The 19,167-nt window shown below is 36.5% G+C and overlaps 2 protein-coding genes across 2 annotated transcripts; one reads left to right on the forward strand and one right to left on the reverse strand.

Moving 5' to 3' along the window:
• Nucleotides 1–1,051: 1,051 nt before the first annotated feature.
• On the reverse strand, nucleotides 1,052–9,747 carry LOC118482654. Its single transcript, XM_035978240.1, has 6 exons — nucleotides 9,616–9,747; nucleotides 9,122–9,527; nucleotides 8,623–9,028; nucleotides 7,010–7,019; nucleotides 6,467–6,816; nucleotides 1,052–1,285 (listed from the first exon to the last, which is right to left on the reverse strand). The coding sequence occupies exons 1-6, from the start codon at nucleotides 9,635–9,637 to the stop codon at nucleotides 1,052–1,054; spliced, it is 1,428 nt and encodes a 475-aa protein (XP_035834133.1). The 5' UTR covers nucleotides 9,638–9,747.
• Nucleotides 9,748–13,412: 3,665 nt separating this feature from the next.
• LOC110885381 (lysine histidine transporter-like 8) lies at nucleotides 13,413–18,687 on the forward strand. Its single transcript, XM_022133075.2, has 5 exons — nucleotides 13,413–14,206; nucleotides 14,841–14,977; nucleotides 15,882–16,312; nucleotides 17,791–17,922; nucleotides 18,037–18,687. The coding sequence occupies exons 1-5, from the start codon at nucleotides 13,674–13,676 to the stop codon at nucleotides 18,523–18,525; spliced, it is 1,722 nt and encodes a 573-aa protein (XP_021988767.1). The 5' UTR covers nucleotides 13,413–13,673; the 3' UTR covers nucleotides 18,526–18,687.
• Nucleotides 18,688–19,167: the final 480 nt, after the last annotated feature.

Raw genomic sequence — 19,167 nt, forward strand, 5'->3', positions numbered from 1 at the left:
AAGGTGTAACATCCATGAAATATAGTGTATGCAACAATTTAAAAAAAAATATTAATTAGGGTGTTTTATAACATAAAAAACCCTTAATTACCACATAAGATTGTTAAAAAAATTAATTTCAAATGAGTCGTATAGGGCAATGAGACACATATACATCACCTACAAGGTGCTCAGTGATCAATAAGCCTCTCCTGGTTGACACCTTATGAGTGTCTCATTGACCAATAAGCCTCCCCTAGTGGTTTCCACTTTTAAAGTAGTTTTTGAATCAATGAGGGGCGTATAGGGCAAAAAGGGGCGTATAGGAGTTGTCAAATAAAAAGGGAGGGGTCCTTCTGTATCGGACCGGCCTCCCCCCAGATTCGAACTCACACACCTAACACAGAACACACAAGCCTTAACCAGTTTATCCTCCTGTACAGGAGCTGATAAATTGGTTATTGTATATCCTTTATACACACTTTAACAACAACTCCTATACGCTTGCCCTATACGCCCCTCATTGATTCAAAAACTACTTTAAAAGTGGAAACCACCAGGGGAGGCTTATTGGTCAATGAGACACTCATAAGGTGTCAACCAGGAGAGGCTTATTGATCAATGAGACACAAATAATAATAATAATAATAATAATAATAATAATAATAATAATAATAATAATAATAAAACATATGCACATTTAAAAAAAATGATGTTATATCTAGTCCCGGCAAACGGGTCGGGCCGGGGGTCGGGTACGGTCTTTGACCCATGACGATATTTTATGAAATGAATTTTGTGTATACACGAAACATCGTTTTATACTAATACACAAAACATGTCATTTTAATAGAAAATGTAACGACTAAACCCTAAACCCTAAATCGCTAACTGTTACATATTCTTAAATTCTTGCAAACTGTATCGGTTATTCAGATCTCTATTCGGTCACCATATTGTTGCTATCAAGTTTAAGGATGCGTTCCACGGTAAACGTGCTTTCCGCTTCCCCATTACCACATGAAGAACCTCCGACCTGATCTGGTGCTCCCTCGTTGTTGCAGAAGATATCTCAGTAACCGGTTCCACAGCATGAAGAACCAATCCGTACAGAAGGAGTTCTCCCTCGAGGTTGCTGACGCAGAAGCATTGTCGTTGGTGGAGGTGGAAGAACATTCCAGTTCACCCTCATAGTCACCAGTAAATATCTACTTCCACCGTCACAGACTGTGGGTGCAGAAGCATTGTCGTTGGTGGACGCTTCGGTGCATGAATCTGGAATACGAACGCAGTTAAGCGTTTGAATCTGAAGTATGAACGCAGTTTACTTCTCCATAAGGATTAAGCTACCACCGTCGTCAAAACACCGACTTTCGATATCCTGTTAATAAAACATACAATTATAGCATTAGACCCGACATCCAAACCACTACCACAACAATCACCACCACCACAGCCGTCAATCCCCACCACCACAACCACCACCACCACAACCAGCACCACCACCACCACCACAACCACCACCACCACAGCCACCACCACGCCGTCAATCACCACCGCCGTCATTCCCCACCAAAGTCAATCCCCCACCGCCGTCATTCCCCACCACAGTCAATCCCCCACCACCATCAAACCCAACACCACCGTCAAACCCAACACCACCGTCAAACCCAACACCACCACAAACGGCGGAAATAAAACCAAAAAGTAAAAAAAAGGTTGAAGATTAAGCAATAAAATTTGGAATACAAACTAACCTTCATCGTGTGGTCCAGAGTTTGTCTTGTGAAAATCATGTGGTCCAGAGCGTGTGTGTGTTCTTGGTGTTTTAGTGTCTGAGTTTTCAAATTTTAGATCTAGTTTACCCCTTTATTGAAGTTGGGAAAGTGTTTGTGTTCAATGAGGGCCGTATGGTTCAATGAGCAACTTATAGGAGTTGTTGGGTTAAAAGCGTATGAAGTGTATAAAGGATATACTATAACCAATTTATCAGCTCCTGTCCAGGAGGATAAACTGGTTAATGCTTGTGTGTTCTATGCGAAGGGTGCGAGTTCGAAACCTGGGGGAGGCCGGTCCGATACAGAAGGACCGCTCCCTTTTTTATTTGTGTAATTCTAATTTTTTTATTATTCATTTATTTATATTAAAATTAATTCCTTTTATTAAAAAAAAACAGATTTCATTTTTAGTTTGAGTCAACAATTTTAAATCCCTTTAAAACAATAGTTTTCTTCTATTTTGTACTCTTTTCTTTTAAATGAAGCACTTTAATTAAAAAAAATTTATAAAAAAATTGTTGCGTACACTATATTTGACGGATGTTACAATATATTTAAATTATAATAAAGAGAAACATTAATAAGTTCGTTGCGTACACTATGTTTCACGGATGCTACACCTAACACAAGTCAATAACTTCTTTTTGTCGAGTTCTATTACTACGTAGTAACGTCGTACCCTGTGCAATACGAGACATGTACATTGTCTCCCATTCCATAGCTTCCATACTTCGTTATATATTCCAAAGTCCATTTGGTATTGGCATCGGGCTATCATCCGCTAACTTAACTGTAGGACCGGTTTTTACGCCGTTCGATTGCGTAACGAACGTTTCACGTGCGGAATCCGTGAAAGTACGTGACCGAACACACAATATCGTACTACTAACGTGATTCCATTAAGAAATATGACTTGAACGGTACAAGAATCACGATTACAACTACTTTCTCTCTCTAGACTTTCTCTCTCTAGAAGTCTTCTACTAACTTTTCCAAAAGTCTCTCCAAAATCTTACTAAAATCATGACATAACCTCGTATTTATATGGTCAAGGCAACTTGATGAAAGTTCTCATTAATTACAAGTTTGCCACCTTGCCATTTCAACTAAATATGACATTATGCGCTTGATTTCTTCCGGCTTCTCACTACGACTCGGATTGACGAAGGCGATAGACAATAAATGCATCAACAATCTCCCCCTTGGATATTGCCGTAGTCAATCTCGTAGTGAAACTCATAGCAACTTGTCTTTCTCTCTCTCTTGAGTCCCTCTTGCTTGAACAGAATCCCGGTGGATCTGTCTTCAGCTTCCGTTGCTCTTTTTCTTCAAACTCTTCAGGCTCCCCTTTTCGTCAAGCTTCCGTGCTTTTGGGATCGACGCCTGGCTTTCCGTATCAACAGATTTAGAAACCTGCACATCTCAACCTCTCTATTACAAACCAATAAAGTTGTGATTCATCTTAATGAATCAACTAAACATTTGAGAATCATTTTCATTTAAAAATGATCAAAAATTCGAAACATTTCAAATTCTGATTCAAATTAACGAATCATCTTAAACATTTCAAACCAATTAACCAACCTGTCTGTTCATCATGTTTAGCCTTTGAGATTTTGAATATCAGCTCTCCAACATCAGTTGTCGAAAATCTTTTTGGATTTTTCAACATAAGAAACATAAATGCAATAACAGAAATTAAATGCAGAAATGAAATATGTACAAACATATTTTTGTGAGTTTGTGTAAGAGGATCATATCAGTTTTTTTAGACACATCACACGCACCGTTAAGCTTATTTCATTTTAAGTTCTAAACGATTCACGTTGATTGACGATATAGTTGTCCTCTTAAATTTTCATACAATTTTCAATCTATTCAGGATACTATTTAAGTGTTTTATGAACTTAGTTCGATTCATGTGTCCCACCTCTTGAATATACTCCCGTATCCAGAATCTCAATATTCAGTCTTACAGGCAAGAATACTACAATGATATATGTACATAAATTAGGGGTTCAATGCGAGAACTGAGGGATCTCAGGTCAGAACTTCCGTTCAGCAGAGAGATATCAGCTTCGACTTAGCAGTGTGTCCCCTTTAGAGGATCTTCAGCTACAATAGATGATTATCAATTTTATTGTCTAATCAGCTGAGGGCTTTATGCTATGTTTCAAGCATTTTGCGGAAAGTATTAGCCAAGGACTAGGTCAGAACTACCGTTCAGCAGAAGTCCCGGAATAATACCCCAGATATCATAGAGTATAAACACCTAGTATATCAGAATACGAGACCTTTCAAACGAGATTTCAGGGGTTACCTATATATCCAAGTAGTGTTCCCCACGAATTTCACAAGTTTGAAATTTTAGGTTTATATCCCGAATAAATCTACTAAATGTACAAAAACCTATCGTCACATCATCAGTGAGACCGTTTATTACATTTGACATTACATTTCTTTAGCATGCTGTGATAGTCCACTGATTTACTATCATTTCCTCTATTTCACAACAAAACTCGTTTTTAAATTTTCAATGTTTTTGACATTTTCAAATTTTCTAATTTTTTTAAAATTTTTCTCCCCCTAAAATCAAAATATGTTTCAATTTTGATTTTCTGAGACAATTTGAAACAAACTGTACAAACTTGACAACATGATGAGAATCACTTCAATTCTCCATCCACTTGGCGTAAACAATCAGAACTCCCCCTCACAACAAACTATTTTCCCATTATGATTTCAAAACACTTAAGTTTGTTTTAATCAAAATGGTTTTTCCGGAAAATTAGTTTTGTGTGTCATTTCATAAACTCGGGGTTTCATCATTTTGTTTTTCAAATTACCACTTGTAGGAAAGATGAATCAAGTACAACTTAATGTCCCTGATTTATCTTTTGAAAGACGAGAAATCACCAGAGTGAAATTTCTCAAGAAATATGCCGATTCATGTTCCACGCTTACCAACCTGGGAACTCCGGCAAGTCAGGATTTTAAGCAACGAACGTAGGCACCCAAGCCTGACCAGCCTTGGGTGTATTTGAGTTATTTTCACTCGGGGTTTGAACATTCCTTTTTGTTTCATAAAATTCTTTAACCCCTTTAACCTTTCCCTCAACCATCTTTCCAAAAATATTTTTCACTTTTCCATTAAAAGCCTTTTCGACATCAAATTCTTTCTTTTCAGAATAGAATTGATTCGAAATTTTCACTTTACCATCGTTTTGTTTAAAATTTTCAGTTTGCAATGGTGGAAAGTTTGTGTCATCCATTGGCGGAACTGAATTTTCACTTTTGAGCTCAACTTGTGGCTCCTCTGATTTTGACGAATCAGAATCATCGCCAGAACATGGCTCCTTTGTTTCCGAAGAAACAAATTCATCGCCACCAAATGTTACCTTCTTCATTATCTCCTCTTTTGTCCTCAGATTTGCATCTGACGAATTCGGTTTACTTGACTTTGTTGTCGAGTGAATCGATTCATCAGCACTCTTATTCGATCTGTCGGGTGAACCCGAGGACAAAATCTTCTCCAGATATTCTCTGGCCTTCTTCCTCTTTTTTCGCAGTTTGTCTTTTTGCCCTTGAGAAAGCTTCACTTTCTTTTCTAGAACTTTAGGTTCTTGGACCTTCTGTTCTTTGACATTCTGTTCTGAAACTTTCAGTTCCTTGGGCTTGACAGTGACTGGTTTCTTTGCCAATTTCTGAGAATTACCCCTCAATCTTTCATTTGATCTTCTTGGGCAATCCCTGGCAATGTGTCCTTTGATTTGACAGTTAAAGCATCTTCTCGTCTCAAATCTCTGTCTCTGGCAGTTAACAGAAATGTGTCCTTGATAGCCGCAATTGTAACACACTATGTTATCATACCAATCACCATTGTCACACCAAACGCTCAGATCAAAGCACTGCTTGGCTTGGTGATATTCTTTCCTCCTCTTGATTATTGGATTTCTCTTTTGAGCACTGTGGTCTGACCTGCACCACTTATTACCAACAATTTTTGAGTTTTCATTTTTCAATTTTTGTGGTTTTTGATTTCGATTAGATGATCGATCTGATGAGCTTTTATTTTCTTTTTGAGCATTTTTCAAATTTTTAACTTTTTGTTTCTGTTCTACAAGTTTCTTAACAGGTTTTTGTTTTGAGCATTCACCTATTTCAGTAGATCGCAAAACAGTATTTTTGAATTTTTCTGTTAATTCTAAAAACAATTTTTGTTTTTCAATTTTTGTATTTTCATCATCAGATTTCTCATCACAATCTTCAACTTTGACATTGTCAAAGTTTGTGACACTATCACTTATTGGAATTGAATTGATCGGTTTTGTACATGGAATATTCACATAAGTTGAAGAAGTCACAAAACCTTTCAATTTATTTTCAAGCTCACTTATTTTCTTTCGAGCTTGCTCTCCTTCTTTTTCAAGTTGGATAATCTTCTGAAGATGAGAATTTATCATTTTTTGTTTTTCGATGTTATTTTTACTAAATACATTTCTCCCATCTTCAAGAATCTTTATTTAACTTTGAAAATCTTTGTCAGTTTTTACTTTTTCATTTTCTAAATTTTTTATTTGATTTTTCAAAACATTTTCTGAATTTTTAAGATTTTTGTTTTCTAATGTCAAACTCTCTAAATCCCTCAAGAGTTTGGCATTTTCGGATTTCAGATTTTCACAGTCTGAGCACTTCTCAATCATATCTACAGTTTCAGCTTTCTTCTCCACCTTGATAGCTGAAATTTCTTTAACCTGCTCCTCTACCTCTTGAACGATTGCCTCAGATTTTAATTTTGCTTCATCAGCTGCTTCTGCATTACTAATCTTTTGTAGTTCATGTTCTCGCTCTTTAATCTTCTCGATAAACAAGCTCAAATTCACGTCTAAGTATATCTTCTTCAAATCTGACAAATACGTTCTCCACCTATCACCCGGTAAAGCATTTGCTAACTTGTTAACCCATTCCTCATTGGTCTTGGTTATCTTCAATCTCACCATCTCCCAATATAACTCGATATATCTTTTGATCAACTCATCAGTTGATTCTCCATTGATACCTGAAAAATTTTTAAACTTGTTCAGTGTAGTATAAATTTCAGAATCCATGTTTTGGTATCAAAAGATAACGAATTGTCAATCAATAATGAAATTCAGACAAACAAACGACTATCCGATTGGATATCAAAGATTAGGCGACAACGAATCGAGTGAGGATTCTCTCGGGTGAGGATCCTAATCTTGACAAATCACCTTGGATTTCCTGCAAACAAGCAAGTAAACGATCAAATTAAAACAGATTGAATACGTAACAGTGTGTTGATGAACCCAATTTAAAACCCGTTGTCGAAAAATTAACAAGGTATGAGATTAGGATGAAATGGGCCTTTGATTCACTATCCAGATGTCCAAATATGGTTAGGCCAACCAACCCACTAAACTGTTTTAAGATTGGGCCTTAATATACAAATGGGGCGGTTTAACAAAGGCTGTGATTGGTCTGATTTCTTTTAATGGGGCGGCTAGCTACTTACACTTATTGGCACATACACATGGGCTGCACATGGGCCACAATTTTGGTGGATATGCTTTAACTGGACCGAGTTTTTAGTTGCGGCAACAATGATTGGCCAACAAATCACACTAATCCGACAACCCTATATCATCACATGGGCCTTTACTTTTAAAACCAATTAGCCGACAACTATGATTTATTGTTATACTTCTATTGGGCCGCTCAATTTAAGATCTGATTAATATTGTAAAATGTGACAAAGCCGACAACTAGTTTCTTATTTAATCGATGAACATCACATTTAATGTCACATGCATATGATTTTAAAAACCGACAACAGTTATATCATTCATACCACCACTCGATGCACTTTCACACTTTTCAAAGCACTTTCAAACGGTCATTGTTTCAAACAATAATTTTTCAAACGAGAAGATGTCAGTTTCAAACGATGCTTCAAACGAAACTATTGTTTTCAAACGGAAGACAACATTTCAAACGATAGGACCTAGTTTCAAACGGAACATGATTTTTCAAACGACAGAACTTGATTTCAAACGTACAGTTCAAACTGGAATCTCCATTTCAAACGGTCACACGCTGTTCAAACGGAATCGGATCAAAAATTTCGAATTTCTCCTAATCTGCTTGGAATTAGGACCTGAAAATTGGTAGGGTTGTGATTCTATGATTTTCGCACAACATACTAAGAAATCAGACGATTTGGACCGTATTTACCCGTTCAATTTGACGAAAAACGGTGAAAAACGTGATAAACCCGAAAAAAATGAAGAATTTGATGAAATTCAGATCTGAAATCGATGTAATCAGGTACGAATCAATGTGTTTGATCGTGCAATCGAGCTCTTAGCTCTGATACCAATTGTAGGACCGGTTTTTACGCCGTTCGATTGCGTAACGAACGTTTCACGTGCGGAATCCGTGAACGTACGTGACCGAACACACAATATCGTACTACTAACGTGATTCCATTGAGAAATATGACTTGAACGGTACAAGAATCACGATTACAACTACTTTCTCTCTCTAGACTTTCTCTCTCTAGAAGTCTTCTACTAACTTTTCCAAAAGTCTCTCCAAAATCTTACTAAAATCATGACATAACCTCCTATTTATATGGTCAAGGCAACTTAATGAAAGTTCTCATTAATTAGAAGTTTGCCACCTTGCCATTTCAACTAAATATGACATTATGCGCTTGATTTCTTCCGGTTTCTCACTACGACTCGGATTGACGAAGGCGATAGACAATAAATGCATCAACATTAACCATGATGAAATGGCTATCTTCGACATAAGCAATCGTTAAAATGGAATGGTTCGGGTAAACCTGCGGTCCATCGAACATCGGGAAGTATGTTTGACAAACACCGTTGCTTAAATGTTGAACAATCACCCCAAATTTTTGAGCCACCAACAACCCTGTGTAGGGCAACCACATCCAGCATGCCATAGGTGCAGGTTCAACATTTAACCAATTTATCGATCGATACACATTATCGTAACATCCCTTGTCCAATGATTCGAGTATATGCCCCCAACGCATTCTGTTAATGAACATCTCGTCGAGTAGCTCTTGGCGGACCCACTTCCACTCTTTCTGGTCATACCCCAAACCCATAGCTATGGATCGAAACCCACAGTTACCGTCCGGCTGGGCATCTTCGATATGCATTATGTATCTCTGATAGCTAGATGGAAGCCAATCCTTAAAACGCTCGATCACGTTTTTGTACCTATAATTGGCAAAAAAATAAAAAACTAAAAAATATTAAAAAATAAAAAATTGAAAAAGAATTCTAAATATATGTATGTATATACGTATGTACCTGTGCCCGGCCAACCGTGGAAAGTCTTTATCTATAATTGGAAGTGTATTTTTTTCTTCTTTGGTTTTCTTTGAACGACTACGTCGCACATTTGGCTTTTGAGTGTAGTCGTTACTCTGTGATTCAGGTTGTTTATCTTTATTCTTTTGTTGTTTTACTTTCGTAGTTGGGCGGCCCCTAGTATCTTGTTGTACCTCAGGCGGTTGATGGTCAGTCATACTTGGATTCAACACTGCTTTCATCTTCGACAACATACTTTTTACCACTAGAGGTGGCTGCGTATGTAGTTGCTGTGTGAGGTTATCCATTTCCGCCTGAATATTACACTCGTCTTGATTAAGTTCTTCTGTCGAAAAATCAAGTTTTGTCCAGAATTTATCTATCGCGGCAAGTGGAATTTTGCAACCTGTTTTTCAAGAATCATTGTTAAAACATGAAGTATAATGATGATTATATTCTATGGATCGAAGCATATGTTATAGTTGTTATGTTACCTCTATTTTCCCACCACTCCATCTGATAAGCACATGGCAACCCACAAGCCGTAGAAAGCTGGTGGCCACAAGTCCCCCTCCTGCCCTCAACGCATTTAGCTTCTTCCACTCGACAACCAATAACTCTAAGGCTTTTTGGGAAACATTACCGCGTAGGTTGTCAAAAAATGGAAATATGTGGTCCCCCATTTGCACGGACCTGCTCTCCTGAAAACTAAGTTTTATTTGTATCTTTTGTGACTCTAGAACTTTGCCAACATGACACACAAGTCTATGGAGCGAGTTGTTTGGCCCTTTAATGTATCTCTTAAACTTAGAATGCTGGCTTTCAACTCTGTTGGTTGTATGTTGACCAAAATTGGGGACTGTGTTAGTCCAAGCTGAAATGAACTTTTCTTTATAATCTTTCAGCCACACATCATACAAATAATCCAGAACATCTGAAAAAAAAAATTGAATACAATGATTTGTAATGTTTGTATGTATATATGTATGCATGAATGTATGTAAACTAATATAATATGTACCTGATCGTCCGTCGTTAACCAGTCGCGTGAAAAGCCGCTGAAAGTTATAATTGTATATCGTCGGAATCGGAGAATTACACAGTCGAGACCAAGAAAGCTTGAATATTTTCCAGTCTTCATCCATAAATTTTGCCCGACAGTTTTTTAGAATATTCTGTGAGATGTGCCACCTACATAGCAATTTGGAAGCTTTTGGGAATACTTTATCGCAAGCATTCATCAAAGCTTGATCCCTATCTGTTACAATTACACGTGGCTCCATGCAATCTACCAACAATTCTTTGAGCTTCTCCAGGACCCATAAGAAGTTATCTTTTTTTTCTTTAGAGACAAACGCATGAGCCACACAAAAAGACTTGTGTGTCGATGTCACATCCACAACTTGAATAAACGGAAGCTTATACTCATTCGTCTTGTAGGTAGCATCAATCATCAACACATGTGGGAATGCACGCCACATGTTGTACGAGTCCGGATGAACGAAAAAAACCTCCTCGACAACGTTTGTAGAGGGATTCACTCTGGTGAAATAAACGTACCTTTCTATTTGCAACATGCTCTCCAATATCTGCATTGGAGTTCGATCGCCGTACATTTTTCGTTTAATCTTTTTAATCACGTTTTGTACATCTTGTAGAATGCACACGCTATGTGGGTACTGATTTCTTATGGTTAAATGTATATTTGTAGGCTCCATGTCTTGCATATAAAGTCTCTCCACCAGTGATTCTTCGTCCGGGGTCAGCCTTCTAGCAAACGCGTGGCCCTCGAGAAATTCAGCAGGCTCATGGTTGTGAATGTTTTTCTTCTCCACAAGGCTCCAACTACCACTACTTGAGTTTAGTTTCCCTGTCAGACTAAAAGGACAGCCGACCTTTTTGCTACCGGAACGCCGAACGGATGCTTTACTTTTGTGTTCGCCGCCACGATCGCATTGCAACCTTATCTTCACTGTCCTTGCTGACGCACCTTCGCCTTTTTTCCTCATTCGTTGGGTGACAATGACGTAACCTTTCGCAACTTCTCTTTTATATACCCAATTCTTCAATTCTTCAAGTGACCCAAATACCTCAAACAAAAAAAAAAGGTTCATTAGAAATCCACATAAATGAAATTAATATATTAATTTGTCAAAAAAACAATAAAAAAACTCGGGTTCAACATCGGTTCGGGTTAATATGTATGACACATTTTAGGGTTTGCATGAAATTTCATGTCATACATTTTCTGTGAAATAATCAGTATACATGCCTCGTTCGTGTTCGTTCGGTTCATTTACAAGCCTAAGTAATCCATTTTTAACAAAATATTTCACCAGAACATATATAATATTTCACCAAAATGATAACGAAATCGGGTTAATATGTATGACACAATTTCGGGTCGGGTTCGGGTTAAGGTCGGGATGGGTCAAACATTTTCTAGATTTCTCCTACCTAATAAAAATTATATACATACGAATAACACGTATACAAAATCATTTTATCCACTCTAAAAATTATATCAACATTATGTAACACGAATAACACGTAATTGACGGTTATGTCATACCTTTTTTGTTTTTTTCTCGTCATTAGCACCTTCCTCGTTAGCAGGTTCCTCGTTAGCACGCTCGTCGTCGTGAACACCTTCCTCGTTAGCAGGTTCATCGTCGTTAACATCTTCCTCAAAGTACATTACACCTTCCTCGATTTCCTTATCATTTTCCTCAAAGTCCTTAGCACATTCCTCAACTTCGTTATCATTTTCCTCAAAGTCGTTAGCACCTTCTTCGACTGATTTATCATTTTTCTCATACTCCTTAGCACCTTCCTCATACTCTAACTTGTGTTTATTTTCCGTATACGAATGGTAAGTCCCGTATTCGAGTCGCGGATAACTTTGGGCAATATTGTAAGATGGTTCCCCCTCATCTATAAACACATGGTTCAAGTCAGGTAACGTGGGTCGCACACCCCCGCCATCACAACGAGGCACGGACACAACCTCCTCCACACCTCGATCAACGCCGGATAACCAAACGCTTTCGGAGACGTACGACTGGTTCGAATCTTCGCCAAAAATATTACCAATGCCCCAAAACGACATCTTTCTGCTTCACGGCCTCAACCAAATTTTTTAGTTAAGAATCTTCAGTAGTTCAGTCGGAATTTTGCGAGTTTGAAAAAATTTGGAAGCCATAAATCCCGTATGCTTGGGTAAACAAACATTTTTGCTCGATAAGGGTCGTATAGGTCGATAAGGGTCATATGGGTCACTTTCACGCTTTTTCAGACTGAACTCCTTTCATGTCAGTAATTATACCTTAAAATCATCAAAAGTCGTGCCGATAAGCCTCTCATTGCTCAATGAGAGGCGTATAGGGTTTAATGCTCCAACTACTACAACCTTATATGCCTCTCATAGGGCAATGAGAGGCTTATCAAAACACTTTTTCTGACACATTAATTGCTTTCACACTGTATACGCCCCTTATTGACCTATATGCCACCTCTGGAGGGTGTGCACACAAAAAGGAGGGGTGTGTCAATACCCTCACCCTAAAATAATGCTTGTTATAGTGAAAAAAAGGATCTTACCATTTGACCGTAAGCCTAGTAGCCTCCTATTTCAAGTGGGAACAAACACATTGCGATTAGTGTGTATGAAACTTTGACACCCTTCCACACTGGTACCGTTGATGGATGATTTTCACTTGAGGGCATGGTGGCCTTAAAAAATAAATAATTTGCAATTACTTACAACATGAAATCTACATGCAAAGTATAATAATATACGTGCAGTATAACCATTATCATATTTGTTAATAGTCACTTTTATTAGGAAAAAACTATATGAAAAAAATAAAATAATAAAGTTAATCTATTTATGTAAAAACAATTAACTCTCTTTTATATATATTTTATATGTAATAAGTCAAAGGATTTAATTTATAAACATAGTTGGGAAAATAAGGGTTAAGAGGTGTAACTTGTAAGAACTCAGAAAATTTTAAAATACACTGAAAATTTTATAATCGTAAAGTTCTAACAAACTGTTCTTTCGAATAAAATTTCGTACAACAATTCTGTATTTGTTAATCAGGACTTTTTGGATTATCTATATAGAAACTAGCTGCTACAACAAATGCTTATATATATTCTAATTAACGTGGTTTGAATGTTATATAATATTAAGCCCACCTAATTAGAACGGTCAAAGCCATCATACGTCATATATAAAAACCAAACTATAACAAGTGTACCCATTACCATGTACCTCGGTCTGATCTGCTCGGTTCAAAACACTCATCACTGCATACAATTTGTACACATGTTAGAATTTTAAAGCATATTTTTTGACTACTAATTTTCGGTCAGCATGCGTGCACTAACAAACCTTATATTCTGAATTTCAATTGTAAACCCGTTTTGACCATCCCTCCAGTATATATTTACTATATATACTTTACTCTCCCCTAAACTTGATTATTCAAGTTATCACAAAAGGTAAAACTCTTACGCAAGAGTTCAACTTGAACTCTAACCCAACATGAGGGACAGAACCGATCATGCTGGATCCAACCCGGTAACTCCATCATCTGTCCGCTCACCGCCATCCTCAGCTCTTTCTTCACAACTCCACTCTCCATCCTTATCTCGATCGCCACTCCTCCATTCACCCGAACATGAACATGAACAATCCACAACCAAAGCCACCAAACAAAAAACCGGCCACAAGATCACCTTTTCACATACTCCGCCAGTGGTCTCGGCTCCTCCATCGCAGATGCACACACCGATGGTTCCTGGGACACCAGACCGACCGGTGACCATGCCACCGAGTGGTGCTAGGACACCAATGGCTTATATAAGGTCTAGGAATTTGACACCAAGATTTTTGACACCTTTGGGAAGTCCTTTAAGAAAGGCTCTTCATCTCACCAAACTTGACCCAACAGATGCATGGCTGCCTATCACTGAATCTAGAAATGGAAATGCTTATTATGCAGCTTTTCATACACTTTGTTCTGGGATTGGGATTCAAGCGCTTGTTCTTCCTGTTGCTTTCACCATTCTTGGCTGGTAATTAACACAATATTAATTCTTCTTTTTTTCTTACTTTTTGTTTTCTACGGCTGAGACCCAGAAGTCATAACACATAAAATTGGGTAGGACCATGGTACTGGAGAGGTGGCAATTTCAATATATTTGTTTGAAAAGAAGTACCAAATTAAATAGACAATTAACAAAATAATTAAACGTGATTTTCTTACTTTCATTTATAAAAATTAAACGTGATTTTCTTACTTTCATTTATAAACGTTGACAACGCGTGTTAGTGCCAATATTTCTATGATTTTCTTACGTTAGGTGTCAATATTTCTATGGTTTATCTGGTCGATGTTCATAACTGAAACAAAAATCATTAATTATTTTAGTTAGATTTAAGTATTTAAATATGATGAATTTCCCTTATTTTATCACTCAAGAGTTAAATAGATACAATAATATAAGTTGACAAAAAGAAGCAGATTAAACTTTCTTTAAAATTGTTTGTTAAAAACATGTAAATAATCAATTCCGTGATCGGTTTTGCTTCTTTACTTATTTTTGTTATTGATTTGTAATTTTTTATTGGCCTATTTCTAGCATTTTGCTAGGGTGGTCTTCGATGCCGTTAGAAATGAAAACTTTATTTTTGTTATAACTAATTCAGGGCTTGGGGAGTCATAGCGTTGACTCTGGCTTTCATATGGCAACTTTACACTTTGTATTTGCTCGTAAATCTTCATGAATCATCAGAAACCGGGGTGCGATATAGTAGATACATGCAACTTGCAAATGCGGCCTTTGGTAAGCAATCTACTTGAAAATGTATTTTTGCACTTGGAATAAGTGAACCTTTTGACTCTACCTAAAGTTTTGCACTTGAAATAACTGAACCTTTTGACTGTACCCAAAGGTTGATTTTGTCATTCTTTTATGGCATTCTTTTCTAAAAATTTAGTTTAAATTACGTGTTTTTTGTGTTTTATGTTTATACCAAATTCAAATAGATGCCCTTTAATTTTAATATTAACACCTTCTGAAAATCAAGAATATGCCTTTTAGGGTTTAACTTATGGGTAAAAGGTGATGGATAAAAATGTTTGTAGGTGTGTAAATTATTTGTGTGGTGGAGTTAAAATGCGAAGAAGAAGAAGAAGAATTTTTTTGGGAAATGAAGCACATCATGTTCTACTATATTGTAGTGTGTATGAAGGAGATATGCTATAAATATATTAGTAAAAGTACTAATCTATTCTCATGTGTAAGACACATGCATGGTATACTTAATTGAAAATTTTTAATCTTGTTAGTATTAAAGGACGTATGATCTAATGTGTTTTATAAATAAAGGATTGTTATTTTAATTATCGAAATTAATAGACATCCATTGGAATTTGCTACAAACATACCAGACGAAAAGTGTAATTTACTCAAAAGTTTATCAAACTTTTTTGTTGACTAATGCATAAAGGGTATATTTGTCATTTGATCATCATAATAAAAATGTTAGCTCGACTTGCAAACTTACAACTCAAGTGTAACTTCTTTTCTGGATTTAACTTAATTTTTTTAACATCAATTTTTAGATTTTTAAGGATAAATATATCACAACCTACACTCTGCATAATTTAAACCTTCAATTTTTGGTTGTGTAGTATATATAAGAACTTAATAAAACTGTATGACTGATCAAGTTTATGTCTCCTAGGTGAAAGGTTAGGAAAAATGTTGGCCCTATTTCCTATCATGTACTTGTCCGCAGGCACATGTATGGCTTTGCTCATTATCGGAGGCTCAACGTCGAAAATATTCTTCCAAGTGGTGTGTGCCGCCAACGAATGCAAGGCAGAGACGCTCACGACTGTCGAATGGTACTTGGTTTTCACATGTGGTGCGGTGCTTCTCTCTCAACTACCCAATCTAAACTCGATAGCCGGGATTTCACTCGTTGGGGCGATTACTGCAGTTGGATATTGTACATTGATATGGATAATCTCAGTGTCTGAAGGCAGACTTCCAAATGTTTCATATAATCCAGTTAGGGTTGGAAGTGATGTCTCTAAAGTTTTTGATGTTTTAAATGCCCTTGGTATTATTTCATTCGCGTTTAGAGGACACAATCTCATATTGGAAATTCAGGTAAATAACTCATTCTTTTATACTTAACCTATTATAATACGCAAACTTTTTTAAATATGTTTCTTATCAATAGATGTTGTCGAGAAACATTCACATGCATTAGGTGTTGTCGAGAAATATTCCTAGGCATTAGTTTAATAAATGTTCACATTTCTTATTAAGAGTGAATTGCAAGTTTTGTCCTTTATCTTTAGGCCTCTTTGCAGGCGGTGTCCTTTATGTTTAAATTTGACGAGTTTTGTCCTTTATGTTTAAAAATCAAACACGTTTTACCATTTGGGCCTAACCCAGTCTATTTTCCCACTTAAATTTGATCACGTGCATGTCATGTAAGGGCGGTGTGATGGTTATGGGACAGATCCCCTTCCAAATCTGGATGAACAATAGGGTGATCATTAATATTCTCCTCTACATCTAAATCCACATGCATCCTATAATCAGACATGTCATGCACGTGATCAAATTTAACTGGGAAAATAGACTGGGTTAGGCCTGAAGGCCAACGTGTTTGATTTTTAAACATAAAGGACAAAACCCGTCAAATTTAAACATAAAGAACACCGTCTGCAAAGAGACCTAAAGATAAAGGACAAAACTTGCAATTCACTCTCTTATCAATAATGTTTTTATTCTCGTATCACAAACTACATATTTTATATGGTGAGTTAATATTCACACTCTATTTTTCTTTATCTTTCTTTATACATACATAGATATATATAGAGAGAGAGAAAAGAGTGTGTAAATAAGATATAAGGGTGTGAGATTAATAGGAAATGTGATATAGGGGTGTGACATTTTTTTTTTTTTTTTTTGAAAGGAGAGGTGTGAGATTAATAGGAAATGTATTTTTTTCTCGTCGTTTACCATTGATCACATGATGGCTTTGACCGTTCTAATTAGGTGGGCTTAATATTATATGGATGGAACCCAATACCATGTCTCGAACTTGTGACATGTTGATCTCAAGAGAACTTTGAATACTAAGAAACCACAAGGAGTATGGTGCTTAATATTATATTAACATTCAAAACACGTTAATTAGAATATATATAAGCATTTGTTGTAGCAGCTAGTTTCTATATAGATAATCCAAAAAGTCTTGCTTAACAAATACATAATTATTGTACCAAATTTTATTCGAAAAAAAAACAATTTGTTAGAACTTATAATTTTTTCAGTATATTTTAAAATTTTCTGAGTTCTTACAAGTTACAACTCTTTAACCCTTATTTTTCCGACTATGTTTATAAATTAAATCCTTTGACTTATTACATATATAAAATATATATAAAAGAGAGTGTATTGTTTTTACATAAATAGATTAACTTTATTATTTTTTTTTTCATATATTTTTTTCCGAATAAAAGTGAATATTAACAAATACATGAATGATAATGTTTATACTGCACGGATATTATTATACTATGCATGTAGATTTCATGTTGTAAGCAATTGCAAATTATTTATTTTTTCAGGCCACCATGCCCTCAAGTGAAAAGCATCCATCAACGGTACCAATGTGGAAGGGTGTCAAAGTTTCATACACACTAATCGCAATGTGTTTGTTCCCACTTGCAATAGGAGGCTATTGGGCTTACGGTCAAATGGTAACATTTTCTTTTTTCACTAGAACAAGCATTATTTACTGTACTTAATTACTGGCTCAAAATATCAAAACTAATGCGAAATAAACTCATTTGCATTGTTATTTTTCCCGACAGATTCCACCTAGTGGAGGGATGTTGACAGCTTTATTCGCGTACCACTCACAAGACGTGGCGAAATCGATCTTAGCATTAACAAGCATGCTCGTAATCATCAACGCTCTCAGCTCATTCCAGATCTATGCAATGCCAATATTTGATGAGATGGAGTCCGTATACGTGGTGAGGTTCAAAAAGCCATGTCCATGGTGGCTAAGGGTGATCATAAGATCATTTTTTGGATTCTTCTGTTTCTTTTTGGCGGTTGCGATCCCATTTCTAGCCAGTCTTGCTGGCTTAGTAGGGGGGGTTTCTTTGCCTGTCACATTGGTGTATCCATGCCTCATGTGGCTAAAGGTCAAGAAACCTAAGGTTTATAGTCCCATATGGTGGTTCAATTGGGTACTTGTGGCTGTTGGAACGGTCTTAAGTGGGCTCTTAATTGCAGCTGGAGTTTATGTCATTATTGACAATGGTATCAAGTTTAATTTCTTTGAACCCGAATAAGTGATATCAGTTTGTAAGGGCCAAACTGCATTGTGGACCATTCGTGAGTAATAGATTTGTATGTATGTATTTTGTTTTGAGGTTGTAGTTGGGCAACAATATTTGTTCATTGAGGTTCTCCTTTGTCAAACAAATTTAAGCTGTTTGTTTCTCTTGCTTGCACAAGACGCATTGACAAGAACACATAAAATAAAAGGTCTTATTCGTTCCTATATATATGGTTTGTGATATGTTTGTAAATATAGTAAAACACACAAAGGGCGATACCTAGCTTCTTGCAACAAGTTTACATATCGAATAAGCTTTTAAGTAGGGGTGGCAAAATGGGTGGGTTGGGCAGGTTTGGGTAATGGGTTAGGATGGGTATAGGTTAGGATGGGTATGGTTTAGGACAGGTTTATTAAGAAATGGGTTTAGTTCAGGATAGGTTTTTATCAAGATGGATTTGAGCAATAATATGAAAATAAACTGCCAAGGGAACCCAAGTAAACCCTAGGGGAGGCGATTTTGGCGATTTGAGCAGGCTCCTGCAACCCTAGCCGTTTTCCTTCAATTCTTGGTCTGATTGATATTGGTTTGCATCTACGGATTCAATATTTGTTTCTTTAGGTTCCAATCAATTGATCTCAGACTAGATTCGTG

The sequence above is a fragment of the Helianthus annuus genome, chromosome 10 (genome assembly GCF_002127325.2).
Source record: "Helianthus annuus cultivar XRQ/B chromosome 10, HanXRQr2.0-SUNRISE, whole genome shotgun sequence".
Taxonomy (NCBI): Eukaryota; Viridiplantae; Streptophyta; class Magnoliopsida; order Asterales; family Asteraceae; genus Helianthus; species Helianthus annuus.